This window comes from Varroa destructor, unplaced genomic scaffold, assembly GCF_002443255.2.
Source record: "Varroa destructor unplaced genomic scaffold, Vdes_3.0 BEIS01000002.1, whole genome shotgun sequence".
Classification (NCBI taxonomy): Eukaryota; Metazoa; Arthropoda; class Arachnida; order Mesostigmata; family Varroidae; genus Varroa; species Varroa destructor.
In genome coordinates, this window is record NW_019211455.1 from 14,622,568 (window position 1) to 14,641,475 (window position 18,908).

Below are 18,908 nucleotides of genomic sequence, written 5' to 3' on the forward strand. Positions count from 1 at the left end.
GTTCTTTTGCCGCGCTTACATGTAATATCCTAATAATTAAAAAGATACGTCCTTTCAATATCTCTAATATTTGAGTTTTATTCATTCTTGTGTACAAACACAACAAATAATCATAAGTAACCTTATCATTGCACTAATTAGAAGCGTATTTAAATATATGCTGTCATTATGGCAGTTGTTTTGCATGTTATTTTTATGTTTTGCATTATGGCATGCTGTTGTGTGATTTTGCGAAAAAATTGAACAAAAATTCAGAATTTCGGTTAGAAATCTCAGTCATTCTAAAATATGTGTATAGACAATGAAGGCCGCAGTCCTTGCCCTGGGGACATATCGAATATATTGTGATCGTCGAGGAATTCACGACGTGCGTGCTACCGTATTTATATACAGTGATAAACGATGCGACGTAAAAATAGATAGGTTCTTATGTGCGATGCGTTCTTCAGTTAAGTACACAAACACAACGTACCTGTTATTAGAACTCAACTCTATTGCTATTTAAAAGGAAGATTAATAAGTTATAATGTAGACTAGATTAATCTCTCTGCTATTTCAGTGATAGACGAAACAACTAAATAAAGACATCAAATCATAGACGCTAATTCGGATTACCATACGCGATCCAATATGCGTCATAATTTGACTTTATATATACGTACGAGAAAGGTCAGCGGTGTAATTTCAATAATGACCCGAATATAGAACTTTAAGGCGTTTAATATCAGTAATTTCTTTATGAATTTCGCAGTGAAATAACTGATTCAGTTTGTAAGGCAACTTAGTGCATAGGTCTAAGTAATCACTGATTTTGCGGCTCTCGCTAACGGTAAGTTCCAAAGGTTTCCTGGCTTAAAAACTGTACATTCAACTATAGTTACCTTAATCAATTTCTGTGTACAGTCACCTTTTGTTTGCGATAGGCTAGTTACAAAATGATATCAATGCTAATAGGTATCAGGTCAGTACATTAATATACTCATGTCGCTTAAGCGATAGTTCTGGCCTGGCGTCACAAATTACAATTAAAACATCATAAATTATACTACATGAACGAGTCAAACAGCAACACGACAGCAGAATTCTCGTAATCCATCCAGCTGCATGTGTACATATGTATGGGATGGTTGATACAATGGTTTAGATTCGCCAAACTACGACGTATTTTTTGCACTAGCATCCAGATGTAACCGAAAATAAGACAAGCACGATAAATAGGACCCGCGCACTCGGCAAAATTTTTGTTGGAAGCTAGGCTCCAGAAGCGCTTTTTGAATGCGTCGAAGTAGTAGGATTAACAAGACATACTGATGCATCTATTAAACGTTAGTGTCTATATTATTTTAGCTACAGACATCTGACGATTTTCACCCACAAACTTGCAACGAACACCTTTTATATTTTTCCTCTCAAAAAGTTTACTATTTGATCTCAGCATGTTTCATAACATCTGACGTCTATTTAGTTATAAGCAACGGTGATGCTATTTGCATACTTGCTGTCTCCCACTACGAGGTAATTATTTACCATTGGTAGTCGTTAAGCCGGGTTTAATAAATACAAAGTTCGTTATATCAGCTTTTCCATTTTATACATGTAGTGCTTATAGTAATAGGTGATTTGTGATTATTCAACACGTGTTCTGTCAGCTTAGAGCAACTTCCATAGCATGACTTAAAAGTACCAAAAAAGCGTTCCCTTAAATGTATCTGACTTATTGCGCTGCGATAATTACGACTGCACAATAAAACTTGATCATCTATTATCATTGTTCACAACATTTATCACAGTGAATAAGCTATCAAAACGCACTAATGCCATTAAAAGGTCATAGTAACTCTGTTAACTTTGGTATTTACTTATTTAGCTGAATGATTCCTATGCAATTAGTGGACACCGGGTCCAATGAGTCGTTGATTTTAGCCAGACGTAAGCATACGTTGGGTCACTATTGTTTTGCTTTGCATCTTTCCGCAGGGTAGAATAGCGCCATTTTTTTCATAGGCTTTTCAAAAAGCTTGAAATTGACAAAAATATGTAACTTTAGATTAATGGTATATTAATAGAATAATTTTTTCAGCAGAGGTTATTTGCTTCAAAGGCGCTCACCGATGATTTCTGGAGCCGTACACTAAGGCCTAGTAAATTCCCACGATGTTACAAGTGAATTTAAAGCGCACAACGATAATAATATGATCATTTAACTAGCACAGCTTTCGTATGCTGGTATCCGCTTTACTGAAGCGAAAAGTTAACAAATAATTTATTAATTTTTATGTTATCTACGTAGCCATTGCCAGAAAACACTATGATTATTATTTGATGTTTCACAAATTGTTCTAGCTCTGATGTATAAATATAGATATTTTGTAATTACATATATTGATTACTTATATGTTTTTCTAAATGTTCCAGCAATGCATTACTAATAACTTGTAAATTATTATTGTAAAGGATCCATATATGATAGTCATGTTACGCCAATTCAGTGTTGGAAAGTACTAGTTACCTTTGTGTCAACTGGAAGCTCTTAAAAGACGTGTGTTTTGACTTGTCTACAATTAATCGTTTACATACAGGTACAGTAACTCATACAAATCACAGTGCACGTAATACGTGTCATGCAGCGCCCCACTCCCTGTTTAATATACGAAGCCCGTTCTATGTTGAAGCTCCCGCTAGCATATCGATTCTGCGACAGACTGTTCAGACTGCCAGTTACTGCATATGTACCAACGGGATCGATGATCTGATTCAACGCGCTGCCGCCAGTTGGACACTTAAACGCTGAGAAAAGTATTGCTATTTCAGCATAGTCAAAGGCAATATTTATACTTATATCACACTTTCGTTTTTCCGGGGTGTAAATTAGTTCAAGTTGCTCTTTGGGTATCTATCTAAATTTGTGTGTGTGTGTGGATGTGTTAATCTTGTACGGATTCTTATTAGCCGATATTCAAACATTTCTCTACAGTTTACGTTATAGCCCACTTAATCGTAACTATGCGATATATCGTGCTTATTTCATTGCAGGGACAAACCGCCGCACGACAACCGTTATACGGGCATTCCTCGTAAGCATATGTTTTTCTATAGACATTACCTTGTCATTCGTCGTGTTGTTGCGAGCTTTTTGCCTGGATATGCTACAGTATAGGGTAAGACGCTTCGTCTTCGTGGAGGCTTGCCATTGGAATCCCCTAAAATCGCTGAGAAGGTAGTTGGTGCAGTTGTGGCTGAACTGCTTGGGGTCTGAGTCGGCACTGAAATTTTCCTTTTCCATCTCTCCAGTTTTCGCTTACCGATACTACAGCAAGAAAGGATCTCCTGGGAAACGGTGGTGCTATTTGTTGTCTACATAAATGGCGGTCGACGGTTTTCACCTCAGTGTTTGGTGTAAGCGTCAGTGAACACCAAGGATGAGGGTGTCGATAAAGGTACGATGAATTGACTTATTACTTTAAGATGCTATGTTCTGAACCAGTGTTGGAGAAGTGTCTAACGGACCAGACAGAACGGATACTTATGTAGAGAAGTGCCTGCTGTTATTGTGCTGTGTATGGATGCCCCTGAGGATACTCCTGAAGTTGTTTGAGACAAACCCTCGTAGATAATGCGATTAGCGATATTTACAGTGTATATGAAAACAATAAAGCCGAAAAAAACTAATAGCCATATGGTAGTACCTTAATAACTTAATGTATGACAAGGAATTGGGTACCTCAATATAATGATGTGTAGTCGCCATATAACTAGTACTATCAAGTGTTCCTCTAGTAAACCATCCACGGGGCAACAAATTCTTCTGTAAGGTTTATATAGATTTTAGGAAAATGTTTTTGCACGCTGTCTGGTTCACCGGGAGGCCATTTCCAAAAGGCGAACGTAACAACCAAATACCAATTTCAGGAAGTACTATTCTTAGTGGCTCTGATAGTCACACACGATCGCATCGCCTCGGCTTCTGGTCAGCCAGTTTCTCACGAGGAAACATCGCAAGAAGAAGAAATCTCTGCACCCGGCGAATTTCCACTTTCGCCTTTGTCTTCATCTTCAGATGACATTAGCGATCTCAAGCGCCAAAACCTTGTCAAAGTTCGAAATGAACATCGTAAAATTGACGAACACATCGATCGCAAGTCGTCGGAGAGCATTCACGCAGCTGCTTACCTTCCTCCACCAACGACCGTTGTTCAAACCGTTCACACGCGGCCAGCTGTCGTAGCGGCCCCGCCTGTTCTGGTTGCCCCTCCGACGGTGATCGTGCCGGAGCCTTCAGTTGTCGTGGCTCCGACGCAACTTCCTGTTGGGCCCCTTCATCCAGTTCCTGTACAGCCGCTATATCGACCAAAGCCAGGGGTAGTACCCGTTGCGCCAATTCATCGAAACCATTTTCTGCCACCAGTTCCTGTTGCTGCTGCTCCTGTGGCACCGCTACTTAGTCCCTTATCTTCTCCTGTGGGGCACATTGGTGCTCCGGTGCGACCAACTATACACGTCCCGCATCGTCAGCTGCACATCAACGGACCTGCAGCCCCACCTGCACTTGTAGCACCACCACCACCACCACCGTCACCGCTGCCTCCGCATTTCTCTCATATTATTCCAGTAGCACCTGCCCCCATATTGGCTCGTCCACCTGTTCCGATTCACCGGCCCATACCACCGCCGCCGATATTTATCCATAAAGTACGACCATATATAACCCATATATTATCGTTCAAGTCAATAGGCGTAAGACCAGATTTAATATAACTGGATTGTGATTCGATTTAACTTTGAGGAGAACATTTGCGGTGAACAAAATTGGCGATTTTTCTCGGTACAGTTAGGGTATATGGTGTTCATTTGAGCAGAGTATTGCGTTGAGTATATAGACTGGCCAGAAAAATATATATACGTAAACACCAGTCCCTGAAAAAGAAGACAGCCACCTTATTTTATAATTAATCTAATTTATCATTGCAGTCTCTGAAGTATTTTTATATTTATAAGTTTAGATTATAACTTTGGTATTGTTGTCAAAGAACATCTCCTTTACTTACACTTCCATCCCAGGTGATTCAGCCGGTTCCAGTGGCACCTTTACCGCCGACCACAGTCATTGTACACCGACCCGCGCCTTATCCACTGCGTCCACCAACGCAACGCCCCATACTTTTTGAAAAGGTCCACACGCTTACGGGATGTCAGATACTGGAACCACAAAAACAGGTGTGAAATTAGTGATTATTTTATTATTTACGTAGAACACCGCAGAGCCACGACCTTTGACAGATTTATCCAGAACAAACAAATCTATGATGATATTGCATGCATACGCTAACGAATATAGCGACCTGCCATTTATATGCCGACTGCACGTCGTAATTCTGTAAGGCCTGCCCTAGCCCACGTCCAATTGAGTTCGATATATGGAGACATATCGGACGTTTCCAAAAGTGTTTAATCATTAGATGTTTTTTTTTGTGTTTACAATAGAAAGAGCCTGTAATCGCTCAAGAAATGCCAATGTTAATGATGACAACGACGACGCCCAAACCGAAGCCAGAGCCGATGATGCCGGTCCCAATGCCCATGATGTCGAAACCGCACCACCACTTCCACAATGTTTTCAAGTGAGACCTCCTAAATTCTATGCAAGGATGCCCGACGTTTCGGAGTAAAGATTCAAACATTTTTCCTAGTTTCAAAGACGATGTCAGTATATTTAGTATTGTTTCTTAGTGAGGACTAATATTATAACGCATCCTATGGCTTTCACTTCTCGTTACATTAAGTGAGTAATTAAAAACCATAGGCGAGATATCTTATGTAGGAAACAGAACGTGTGATAACTGGGATTCTTCCTTGAAGATTTTTCATATAAGAAACTTCCTAATTTTCTAGTATATGCTTGCAAAATTTAACGATCTTATTTAAATAATTGTCGCGTTCATTTATTTAATGAGAGCATCTGCCTCAGTGTTAAATTATTTATTACTATTATTATAAAACGTGATTTTCTTATCAAATTTCATTCATATTATAAGCGTTTATGACATTGCACTCTTATTCGATACACAAATAGTTCCTACCTGTCGTTCTAATGGGACCTTCGCAAAAAACCAACGTAACGAAGGAAAACCATAAGTATATACCATATATAAGTATATATATATATATATATATATAAGATATTCCTGTATATGTGAAGGTTCCACGTATTTGCAAACGCTCCAGCGTCTCATTAACAAATGAATTTATATCGTCAATTAGAAGCATTAACTAAACCTTTTATGTTGGATTTTTGCACTCGCACTCATTCCCTCTATTCACATAGGTACCCTCTAATGTCACATGATCACCATATCGATACGCACCATCATGCGCATGATATGCACGACGTACATGATATGCACGACAATGGCGATCATGAACATTATCATGGTCACTCGTGGGAAAGTCATGAAGATGAAGCGGGATCCAGCAAATCCAAATGGAAGTTTGGGAAGCTGTTCAAGAAGAATAAAGGCGGGCACACTCATGACCATAATCATGGACACGGGCATAGAGGACGCAAAGAAGGCAAAAGGAAATTTAGCCTGTTTGGTTAGCACAAGCAAAGGTGAATAGACTATTATTTCGAATCGGTCTGGCCTGTTGTTACTTTTATAAAAAAATGAACAGATTCCCAATAAACTGCCGAAGCTGGTCTTCAGTTAAATTCTGTATGTATTTGTAAAATTAAATCAAAATAAATTGATAAAATATTAAATAAAATGTGACAATATGTAATGTATGCATGGTGCTTTATTTGCGATTAGATTTAGAAACTGCACCTTAACTATTATATAATAAATGGTATAAGACTGCAACGCATGCTAATGAATACCTAGCTTCTATGGAATAAATAAAGCTTAGATATAAGACAGGCAGATCCTTTTGTTTAAGCTGTAACATGGATTTAGGATGAAGCATTTTACATTATATATGTTCGTTTAAAAGCCATTCTTAATTCGAAGGCAATAGTAGGAACGGACACAATAACTAGCATAAAAAATTGGTCAACAAAGACCCGCTTCATTTCAAGGCGACAGCTAATTCGGTTCGTTTAAAGGGGAAGAACTTTGGGTACCGTTACTTAATACAACAAAGACCCGCTTCATTTCAAGGCGACAGCTAATTCGGTTCGTTTAAAGGGGAAGAACTTTGGGTACCGTTACTTAATATGGAAAAGTCAGTGAGGTTATTTTTCGACCAATCGGAAGTTCCGACAGTAAAAATAAAAACTTGAAAACATTAGCATAAGTTTATTCATATCCCCCCTGTGCACATAGTTGTCGTGATAGCTTAGCGGTTAACGTATTTGCCTGTTCATCTTAAGGACATTTCAGATGAAATGCTTAACGGCGATACCGAATGTAAAAGCTCGAAATGTAGAGGTTCATTCACATACATATGCCATGCTTTATTAATGATCCTTTAAAGAACAAAACACTATTCATCGTACAAAATTAACAGCTTCTTTTTTGGCCTTTCGTAGCTCAAGATGTTCCTTCTGGACAGCGAATGTGACATGGTTGAGTATTGTTTCTGTCGGATTTTCCTTAAAATGAGAATCCGCCAGCACGCTCTTAAATATGGCTATATCTTTCATCCTGAAATAAAGTGGACCCATCAGTTAGCTAAAATGAAAAGTGAACTATATCAGTAATTGTCTAACAATGAAAGACAGATATGAGATAACTTGATAACGGTAATATCATTTGGAAGTTACCGTTTGCACTTCCGTGTCAACTAACCTAACATGGAAAAACGTAATATAAAATAAGTATACTCACATTTCTTTATGTTTCTGTTTGGCCTTCATTCCGTTTCTGTCCTTTTTAACCTTATTTTGGCCGGATTTTCTACTCGCGTGAGTTTCAGTAGCTTTCTGCAAGTACAATTTGACAATTGGAAATGTAGGCTCCGTACAATTCAGTGGATTACTTACGAACATTAAATAACTAGGCATACGTTTATAAAGTTAAACGACGATACGCATGGAGCTTAGTAAACAAAAGTCTGGCTTTAAAAGATTGGATCTTTTATCCACGTTATATGCATCACGCAATCCTGAGTGAGAAACTGGCCTATTAATTCGTAAACACCAGGAATGGCAATAGCCACTGGGTTATATCCTGGTCTCTGCCTCGTTAGCTGTTGCTACCAAAACATTGATTATTAAAACAATAACCTTACACCTATGATTGCTATTCGAAACCAGGAAGGCCCGGGATATTTTATTGCACGATTTCTATTGTTTCTTACTCTCGCAACTTCTTACCTTCATTTATCCTTTTTTTACACGAATATTAATCATCTGTTCTAATCAGTTTTCGCTTTAAACGACTCGGAAGGAACTTACAGCAGCGCAATTCAGGTCCTGATAATAATTTTTTAAGCTTTAGATCCGAGTTTTTCCCAAAATGAGCTTTTCGTCATTGTTTAGTTTCTCTGGGCAAGACCACCACACAATTAAAAAAATCCGGTAATCAAAAGTGCCGCTATCCTCGAAAACAAGCGCAATAATTATAGGCGTTTTTGTGACTCGGTGCATGAATCAGCAATTTGATCTGATAAAAAAAATGTACTTCGATTTTTGAAAAAGATCATTTTCCGCTTGAAAATATATCGTTTTAGAGGCTTAACCAAATTTTAAATTACCTCTGATGCCTCGTGAAACATAAGATCAACAGAGGGAAGCGAATCCAATAGTGGTTTGAGATCTTTAGTGATCACAGTTTCCTCACGCTTCTTTCGCTCCTGTAACACCGATAAGGCAATCATACACGTTATAGAAGTAATAAGAACTAAGTACATCGTTTACTTCAATAGAAACCATTATTATGTCTGTTAAAGCAAATGGCAGTAATACCTTTAAATCGATCTCAAACTGTCGAGCCGCTTGAAGCTTTTTGAGAATCAGTTCCTTCTTTACTTTAGCTTTTTCCTTTTTGTTCTTGCCTTTTGTCACTTCCTTATAGATGCTAACCTACAGGAAATTATCAGAAACAAAACAAACAATGAAATTAAGAATATCCTATACATTATCATTTTTATGTCTACCATATTCGAGCAAGGCCATAAGGCAAAGTTAACATGTCAGTTATTTCTAAGGTCACACATGTCGGATGTTCTATGAATAGCTTTACTAAATAATATGATCGGATAAACCCACTAAACGAAGAGTAAACAAAACAGACATACTTTAGTAAATAAGCAAAGTATTAATACTAACCACTGTTTTCCGATCCCACTCTTCTGGTGGTGGGACGTTCAGGTTGACGTTCAAGCTGGCGGGATCGATCTTCAGGCCGGCAAATGGATTGAACATTGGCTGCTGGGGTGCACTATCTAGGGATTGGCTCCGCTGTAAAGCCGCGCAAAATTTGAACGCTATTTTTAATTAGATACTTTATGAACTACGTACATGGTAAAATTCCACTGTATATTAGTCTAATAACAGCTCAGACATTGTACAGGATTATCTTGTAATTGCTAATCGTGTAAGTATGACGAACATGTGCACCAATATTATACACACAGCATGTATCGTGGTTTTTGTCTATATAATTCATTATATACTAAGTTAGGCGAAAACCATGATACACGCCGTCATTATATAGCTGATCAAATTCTTGAAGCCATACTTGTCCCTGCCCGGCATTTATTTCATTGATATCGCCGCTAACGTTCTGTTTTCCGATTGCGGTGGCCGATTTTTCGTCTTGACGTTTTTTCGCGGCAAGATGGTATTTAAATCGACGACTTTTTGCCTTAGCCATTGCGATCGAACACGAGCTACTGCAGAAAAATAAAACAGTTGAAGAAAGATCCCTTACCAATCATAGAATAATGTACACTATAAATGTTGTCAGTGTTGATTAGTTGAGGAGTATGTAAATAGCGAGTTTTTGTTAATTCGCAGCAGTCACTTAGTTGATTCTCTCAAGATCCATTGTTGATATTTACAGGCGTACAGGTAACACATAGTGGACGATTAATGATACTTGAAAAACAATACGAATGATGCGTATTAAATGTATATCAAATACGACATGGAGATTAACAAATAATTTATAAATCATAGATTTAAAAACTTAATTTAAATTTCAAAATGTGAAACATCATTTTTCTATGAGTTGTGAACTAACGTATATGGAAACTATGTAAAAAAAAACTGGCTGGTTTTGAGTTTTGTCAACAGAAAATCTGAAATCTTACGAGGTTTTGAAATAAAGAAATGGTAAATCGTTTTCACTCCACGCACGGTTCGTATACTAGTTAAAATCACTGTCATCACAAAAGTTCTTGCTTACATAATATATTAATATAAATTTATGAGAGGGTTACACACTAACATTTAATGATCGAAGAACTATGTCCAGCTGTAGCGAGTTCGACGTTGGACAGAACTCACATAGCGTCGAAACATTCTACAGAAATAGAACCTTTCTTGTACCTTAGGAGAGGATCGACTGGCGGAAAATTTGAAAACTCGTCATGGATAGATTAAAACCATGGACCAGCATCTTCAGCTGATTCGTTTACTAAAGGCCGGATAGATTGTGTGAAGTGTGGCCAGTAGCCTTTCTATCAATATTTGGCCTTGAAATATTGAGTTTCCTCATTTGAAATTGGCCTGTGCCAAAGGACCCTACTCACAACGTAATTGCTAAACAAAAATATTTTTATGGATGATCTGAGCCACTTACATGTATTGTTATAGGCGCACACTAGTAAGCTACCTTCCCAATTTTGACAGAACTGTCGAATGAGGGACAGACGCATACAGAAAATTAAATTCTCTGTATCTATAAGCTAAGGCGGCAATTATTAAATCAATCGACCAAACGGTAAGGCCTGTCCCATCTATTCCTTTACACAAAGAGTAGTTTGTATTGGTGATAATGTAGAAACCGTTGCAGGAAGGCTATGTCCGCTATTTATTGAAGCACTGAACTTGCTCATAGGACCTTCATTAATATCATTATTATTATTGTTCCTTATCAAGTCGTATCCATGTCATGGCGGAAATGACAAGGATGTCCAGGGGGGCTAACAAAGCAACCTTTAAATTGTGTTTAGGTCAAGAATAAATTTCATTGTGCATATTTGTGGTCTCACTCACTTGACCTGTCTCAATCATACCAATAAACAAGATAGGAAACAAATATTTAGTTCGTTTCGTTTTCGCCTCATATTTGCGCACTGTATCCTATGTTTGTGCTAGGGATTTGTCTTATTGAACATTGGACCCAAACCTCGAAGGTTACAACATAGAAAATGTTAGGTCTAGGCGCACGTAATAAGGTTTGCAACGCTATAAATTTACACAGGGATGCAACCTACGTGAAAAAAATTTTTCATAAAAATACATAGCAATTGGTTTGTGGTTAGATACGTTTTATTTTAGAAATCCGAGCTAAAGTTGCTTAAGAACAATGGCATGGAAATCTGTACTTACTCATTAAACAAATCAAAAAGCAGGAGATTAAGATGAATAGCTAGTTAACAAGTTAGTACCCAGTGAAAGGTAATAGTTCTGCTGAAAGAAAACCCGGTAAAGGTTTCGTACTCGAAACTCGACAACCTACAGAACGAACAAACTTTGAGTTGTTAAAAAACATCCTTTAAATATCGGTGATTTAATTACTCAGCAATAAACGTTTCGAGGTTCTACGCTTGCTATTACATCCTTAAGCATTCCATACGATGGCTTGTTTTTTGCAACATGCAACAAGCATACCCACGGTAGGTTTTGACCAAAGTTCTGTAGGTAAACGTGTTACTACGACATCACCACGAAGTTGATTTGATTACCTATTCATCTCTACCACTCATACATACGCACCACAAAAAAATCGCGCGGTTCACCGACATATTAGGGTAGGCCGTTTGAACTTAAGACCCATACGAAACAAGTAGATATAAATTCTTAAATTTTAATAATCGATGTAATCCCTAAGCAGAAAAAATACGCAATAACAAAGTGCATTTTCGAGGTTTGACACGACACATTTTCAAATCAATGTTAAACGTATTCCATAAATATTTTAGTCTTCAGTGACTCCATTTGTGTTAACATTACTAACAGAGGAACGTGGTCACAGAGACAACTTGTCTACGGAGTAGTCATTCAGCTACAGTATAATTTATTCGCAATTCAAATTGACCGCCTTTTTTCGATAGATTTTTTATCCACACTGGGTTTATTAGCAGGGCGCAAGTCCCGGTCAAACCGGTACAGCCACGCAGAATAGGCTCTGTTCTGCTCTATTTCAGTTGGTGACTTTCTCGTGGCTCAGTCGGTATTACGGCGGTACTGCCACCCATCTCGGTTATAACCACCTTCCGAATGGACGTCTTATAGGATTAGTGTAAGATTTTTTGCTTGTAACCAGATCCATATGTACACGTATTTAACGTCACCGATCGAGCTAATAATAGGAGAGGTAAACTAACATGTAAATACAGTTATGTTTTATTAGCTCTATTGGCAGTAGCAGAAAAGAAAATCCGTGTAGCCAATCTGTAGCTAGTAGAATTTAACCGTTCTTTGAGCGTACATATTAATTGAACCTGCTCGTATGTAAAGATTGGATGGACTTAAGCTAAAATTGTTTGTTCGATCAGTCCGATGCATGTTGGCGTATCCAATCAAGGACTATGGGACGTAATGGCCTTATCACCGGTACCAATGTGAACAGCATTCTGAATATAGACCAATACGTATTGTCTTCCATACATACCGGTATTGTTATCATTTGACAAATAAAATCCTGAACGATCGGTATGTTTTATCCACAAGATTTATAAATCCCGCCACTTTTCTACACAAATATTATAATAATTACACGGTGATAGACGATCAGAGACAGGTCACGCTTCATCTAATGTATTGTAGTACACGCATGTACGAACAACTGAGAAAACGCGAGTCCAGTATATGAAACCCAGACCAATATAACTAAGCTCAATATGCAATTGTTATGATACCCCGTTTCTCGCTATCAGTAACACGAGTTCGTTTACTTTACAAAGTTACATTTTGCGTTGGTTGTAACTTCATCGTGTGTGTCGCGACGGCAGTTCACGTTATTATCGTAATGGAAATAACTACGCGTACTGTTCTTTTGTTATATATAATATAATGAAACTAATCTTTACATACGCCAATTTGCGAGTCGGCGGTGATTGGAAAAAAGTAACTTATCAATTATACAAAGGTATTTGGAGTTAAGACTTAAGGTCGAATAATTGAGGATCTGAAAGCGTCAAGTTGAGTCGAACGATTTGAAAAGATGCCTCAGATCGTCGCAAACCTTTGCTTTTAAAATTATCTGTGTATATATAGTATCAAAAGGATGGATTCTGTGGTCATTTTGTTCTCACGACGGCTGTAATGCTTCACCGTAACAAGTAAATACACGGCTATTGTTTTAGGTATTGCTGATTGTATAGATTTTGAGGCGATTGTTAATGAGCAGTTACCATATATAAATCAAGATGGCTATAAAACGCAGCGAGCCTTTATGTAGGCGTTCAACGATTTTATAAAAACTGTTCTAACGATAAAACGCGCCGTCGCATTGACTTCCCTGAATGAGTAATTTACAATGAATAGCACTGCCAAAACTCTATTATATATAGCCACGAGTTGCTGGACATCACAGTCTTGAAAATCTACACTTTGTCTACTGCTGGCTCAATTGTTGTTAGCATTAGTTTAACTATTCCGAACTTCATTAAAGTTATCCGAGTCAATCGGCGACGCATTAACTGTTCCGTATCTTTGTAATTCTGTGCTAGTACGCCACAGCACATTGGTACGTACGCTTTAATGCCAGTACATGGTATCGGTGTATATAAATCGCGCCATCTTAAGTAGTTGCTGTTGTCGGACAACCACAATATCGATCGTAATATCCCTCCATTCTGTGTTTCACTTGTACCTCATGTGGCCGTATTTCTGTATGGCGCCCCATGAAGTTTGGACCAGCAACAATCCGGCATTATGAATAATACAGGATGCTATCCTGCGTAAGTCAAATGATTTCCGCAATCATTAGCCGCGTTTGCTCATGCGTCACTTTACATGCTTAAATGATTGTTATTCCTTTTGTATGCTGATCGATCGCCAAAAAGGTTGAATGCGGTTTTAGAATCGCACGAGGTCAGTCATGTTTACGTCAATTCAGGTTGGTCGATCCTTTTCGCTAGAGATATCCGGGGGGCGTTGGAATTCGAACGATATCAATATTTCGCTCGGTTGTTGACAGTGCCACACGAATGGGTTCGAAGGTTTTGGGGACTTCGGGGTTCGGCCTCCAGCGCTAGTACCGACTGCAGACCGGCGGCAGCGAATACTACGCGACACGTAAGGCATCGGCATGCAACTTCGAGTTGGTCATCATGCGTTTCAAGTGAATCTGCTGTTGTCACTGTTGCGTCAGGGAGCCGCAAAGGCGTTGCAAAGAAACGCAACTTAAAAAATGTGGGCACGCTATCCACGGTGCGATCGCAAGCCGGATTGAATCGTGATATCCAATGATAGTGCACACTTCTGATTGATTCTAGTATTTTGCGCCATAATTTGATTGTGATCAGCCGTCGGCCGTTGTCGTGATCAACCTTGCAATTGTTGATGCTGTTGCTAAAGCTAGCCTTGGTCTGATCTATAGTTAAACTTTTACGAACTTTGGCCCGACGTAAGTGTGGTGAATAGAAGAGCAGTGACGACGAACAGCTGGTTTGGTCCAAAGAGGCACTAAGTTAGGGAATTATCATATTAATAACAGAAGTATATAACTGTATTATATATGGCCTGTGACAGGTACGCAAGCAATATAGGATGTATATAGAGATGAACAATTCTGCAGAAGAGGAATACTTCAATTATAGCTGCAGAGCTTGATAGAACCCAATGAAACAAGCCGTTGGGAGTGGAAGCAAGTGCGATTATTTTATTGTCATGTAGCCGTCACTGCTTTACTTTATGGCTTTTATATGGTGTAAAGATGTGAGAGCGTACGAAGAAAAGCCGATAACAATAACGAATTCATGACTATTCCCTCTAATAACGTTAGAACTTGTTGAACAGCAGGAAGCCACTGCTAATATCTCTTCAGTGGAAGTTATTTCAAAAACAGTGATTTTTATTCAGGGATGTTGACACCGATTTTGGTACGTTTTGTGGTGCCTTAGAACTAAACCATACGTCAGCTGAATAAGTAAAGGCGGCTATTACACTGGCAAACTTCTCGGGTCAATGCAGTTTCTGTATCGGATCTGCATGCAATATGGCGTACACCCTTAACGCGTGCTTAATACGTGATAAGACAAATATATTTCTCGATGAATTCACTGGGCCATCGGCTACCGATAACTAACGCACCGAACTATATTGCCTGTTATCATATTGACGCATAGCTGTTCATAGCAAATTGCTCGAGCTGCCATACTGAATTAATTAAATTTTACCATAATAACAATCAAATGTATACACTCTTTGCTGGAGTGTATTTATTTACTCGATTGGGAACATTTTTTTCGTAAGCTACGCTTGTACGTAAAACTGTGCTTGAAGGTAAAGTTTGAAAGCGATGTACGTCAGCACTTACAAATGCTTAGTACATATTTACTAATGTTATCGCAGATTTGTTCAAACGCAGTGATCTAAATATACTTCAGACTTAACTGAGCTCTTAGGCCTAACTCCTTGCTTTGGTTAACCTGCACTCGTTATAATAATCATTGACTTGATATCATTATTACTTAAACATAGATTTCAGGGTGGGAAGCTTTCAACGGCATGCCTAGTTTTCGGTACGTTTAATTGCAATTTACAAACGCACGAAGTTCCCTAAGGAATAACTTATGTCACGTAATTATAAGATTCAAATGTGTATCCTTGTTGTACTGCTTACGAAGTTTTCAATATACGCCTGATGGTATTTGAATCCGATTGTGTTTCTTGACTCCAAGTCAATGTAAGTCTTCGTATGACTGCCGTGAGAATATCTCAGAGCTTTACTCTTAGTTCTACTGCCCTCAAACGTTCTCTTTGTCTGGCCCTTTGGCACTAAAAGTATGCCCCGGTTTTTTTCAGCCAAGACTGCTTCACATGCTTCTATTATTCATGTATAGACTAAAATGTTAAGCTGCACTATTTCGAGAGCCTATTCTGGAATTAGTCAATAAAACAATAGACTCGAATGTATTTTTCCTGTTTGCGCCTTACTCATTGCTGACGCATCTAGAAAGACAGCGGAATATGCAGACGTCCAGCAGGCGTCCGGCATATTGGTCAGCGTAAATCTAATTTAATGAATCAATATATGACAATAATAATAAAAGAAAAATTCCTGCAGTTTGAGCGCGTCGCGAACCTGGTTGCGATCTAGGATAGGCAGTATTTGCACACATTCAAGACGCAATTCCGTTATATAGTAGTTAACACTATCCTATAGATTTCGCGGTGTCATATCCTGTACATACGGTCAGTTTTTGTTGGTAATTTCCATTGCCTGTACAATGTCACGCATCGACAAAGTACGACTGCACGAAGCTGTATAAGCGATTTTTAACAGTGCCTTGTTCTGCAGTTCAGACAATTTACCAAGCAACAAAGTCGGTCCTGTAAATCCAGGAAGCACGCGGTAGACACTTTATCCACATCGTTACGTATTCATCGTGCGACCAATATTTGTTCACTGTGAAACGTGGACGTTACACGGAGACGTTATTATGCCATCTGTTTAATTTGAAGTAAAAGCATAACGTGTTGTAACATATATATATATATTTAATATATTGTTGCTCTGCTCTGTTCTAATTTCTAGGTTCGGAACCGCCTAGAATTCCAAAAAAGCTTCCGAGTCAATAGTGTGCTCCATAGGCGCGTTTCCTGTTCAGGGCAGAGGAGCGTACGCCTCATAAGGACGCAAGAACCGCAATCGGTCTACAGACAATGTCTACAGACAAATTGTTTGAAATCGAACCCATCTAACCCAAGTTCCAGATCTGCGAAAGTACAGGTTAGCGACTACGGAGAATGCGTTTGCTCGGGATTAAACAAAGTCTCGCATTAATAGAGAAAGGAACAGTGTGTGATAGCATGCACGAAATTCTCCATTGTTGAGCTAGTACAGGTTTTGAGTACCGCACGTTGAGCACGTCCGTCTCTTGAACTCCAAACCTGTCAGTGGCAAATACGTTTGTTGCCATTGTTACCAACCGGCTACAACGTAATCATTTGGGAAAGCTCGTCGTAATGCGCTATGCCACAAGTATCAAGTCGATGATTTCACATGCCCAAGCTATAGGCAAACAGTTATCTATTCTTCGTTGTTAATTCGTAGCGAAGCTGAACATCCACACGAAATATTTGTATGGAGATCTTCACCGTAAGGGGGATGAGGCAAAGCTTGAAAGACGTATTTAGGCTATAGAGATTGGACGGCTGCATTGGGGGGACGAACGTGGGCATTTGCGGTGTTCGTAATAGTGCCCCAGAAAGACTACGAAGCTGGAAGATGGGAGGTAGTCCAGGGCGAAGGTTAATCAAGAAGAAATGGAGTCAATAAAATATGTATATGTTTTTTTGTGGAGATTTGCAGTTTTTTTTTTTTTGTTTCCCGTTAGCTTCCCAACTCAAAGTTCAACGCAACAAACACTCTCTTGTATATTTGAGCCCCCCTTTATAGTTTCGTGTTAATTATTACTAATTAAGTCATGCATATTAATTAGTGCCATTAATATTTGTGCAATAGAGACGTTTGTTTTTGTTTGGGCATGGCGCCTTGATAAATTTATGGGAACAAATCTCATAGCCGTTCCGAAGCTCGCACCATTGTGAAACTAAGGTAATAATTCGTTCGATACGTCATTAATACGTAATACGAATGTAGCACTATGGTTAAATTTGCGAAAATGTTGAACTTAAAAATAAATCATTTTAATTATTCTAATCGGTCGTCGTCAATTTTAGAATTTATATCATAGGTAAATGTGGTAAAAACTATGTCCGTTCTATGTATATATATATGTGTATATATATATGTGTGTATATATATATATATATATACATATACAAAACTGTATTTGACAATATAACTATGTTTTTACTAACTCTTCACCCAAAAAGCACGTACAGCTTTAGCTTAACAAGCAGGTGGGTACAATAATCGTCAACATACAATGAAACGTTTCGTAATCAAACAACTGGCTTAAATTTTACAAAATAGAGAACAATATCAGTGAACGAGTAACAAGAATCAATTGATAAATTCGAGTCGATGTGTGTGTGTGACCGTTTTCATATTGATATGGCGACTAATACCGGTCAAGAGCGATGCGGAGTCCGAGAAGATCGGAAGACTCGGATAGAGATATGGCTTTTCTAGTTACGGCCCACTGCTACCAAGGTGGCTCAGCTTCAACAGACATGCACAGATTTATTGTAGTACAGAAAAACGTTCAAGATCAAGGACTCGCTGTCTCCTTCGGCGTGTCCAACGCATTCTCGAAAATAAATAGTATATTTCGAGTGGGCTTGCTGCGGGCAAAAATGACTCTTTTGCTGGCCATTCTGACCAATAGCATCACGTACCGTTGCCACCAGCGAAACAAAACGTTTTTGACTCTTGTAAAGCCACATATTGTACCGAAGGCAGCGTTTGTTCTTTTTTGTTTAAGTGAGACATAAAGCTGTCTAGTATCGTAGAGCCTTCTCATTCGTTGTTCCTATTTGGTGTTTCGTAAAACGATACAAAACCGCAGAAAATCGGTTGACCTGAGCTAGATCCAGGCTAATTGATAGAATACTTTATTTTGTGATAGAAAGTTCGTGTTACTTTTGACGGCGTAATTAGACGCAA

At 38.6% G+C, this 18,908-nt stretch overlaps 2 protein-coding genes and 2 long non-coding RNA genes across 7 annotated transcripts; 2 read left to right on the plus strand and 2 right to left on the minus strand.

Moving 5' to 3' along the window:
* Window positions 1–52: 52 nt before the first annotated feature.
* LOC147757419 (uncharacterized) lies at window positions 53–5,186 on the minus strand. The gene is made up of 2 exons (XR_015321112.1): window positions 5,046–5,186; window positions 53–4,914 (listed from the first exon to the last, which is right to left on the minus strand). It is a non-coding gene; the product is annotated as an uncharacterized LOC147757419 (long non-coding RNA).
* Window positions 2,891–6,819, plus strand: LOC111244491 (uncharacterized). The gene is made up of 5 exons (XM_022791691.2): window positions 2,891–3,437; window positions 3,910–4,689; window positions 5,059–5,214; window positions 5,482–5,618; window positions 6,323–6,819. The coding sequence occupies exons 1-5, from the start codon at window positions 3,420–3,422 to the stop codon at window positions 6,594–6,596; spliced, it is 1,365 nt and encodes a 454-aa protein (XP_022647426.1). The 5' UTR covers window positions 2,891–3,419; the 3' UTR covers window positions 6,597–6,819.
* A 600-nt stretch (window positions 6,820–7,419) lies between these two features.
* LOC111244492 (uncharacterized) lies at window positions 7,420–10,483 on the minus strand. 4 transcript variants are annotated; one of them, XM_022791694.2, is made up of 7 exons: window positions 10,389–10,483; window positions 9,678–9,828; window positions 9,266–9,397; window positions 8,903–9,019; window positions 8,692–8,790; window positions 7,824–7,918; window positions 7,420–7,640 (listed from the first exon to the last, which is right to left on the minus strand). In XM_022791694.2, exons 2-7 carry the CDS (start codon window positions 9,810–9,812, stop codon window positions 7,484–7,486), a joined length of 735 nt encoding a protein of 244 aa, XP_022647429.1. In that variant the 5' UTR covers window positions 9,813–9,828; window positions 10,389–10,483; the 3' UTR covers window positions 7,420–7,483. The 4 variants fall into 4 exon arrangements, with proteins under 4 accessions (XP_022647429.1, XP_022647427.1, XP_086836238.1 ...); XM_022791692.2 differs by having other exon boundaries at window positions 9,678–9,831; XM_086980112.1 differs by having other exon boundaries at window positions 9,678–9,831; window positions 10,347–10,420.
* An 86-nt stretch (window positions 10,484–10,569) lies between these two features.
* On the plus strand, window positions 10,570–17,999 carry LOC111244493 (uncharacterized). Its single transcript, XR_002670900.2, has 2 exons — window positions 10,570–10,883; window positions 16,872–17,999. It is a non-coding gene; the product is annotated as an uncharacterized LOC111244493 (long non-coding RNA).
* The last annotated feature ends 909 nt before the right edge of the window (window positions 18,000–18,908 follow it).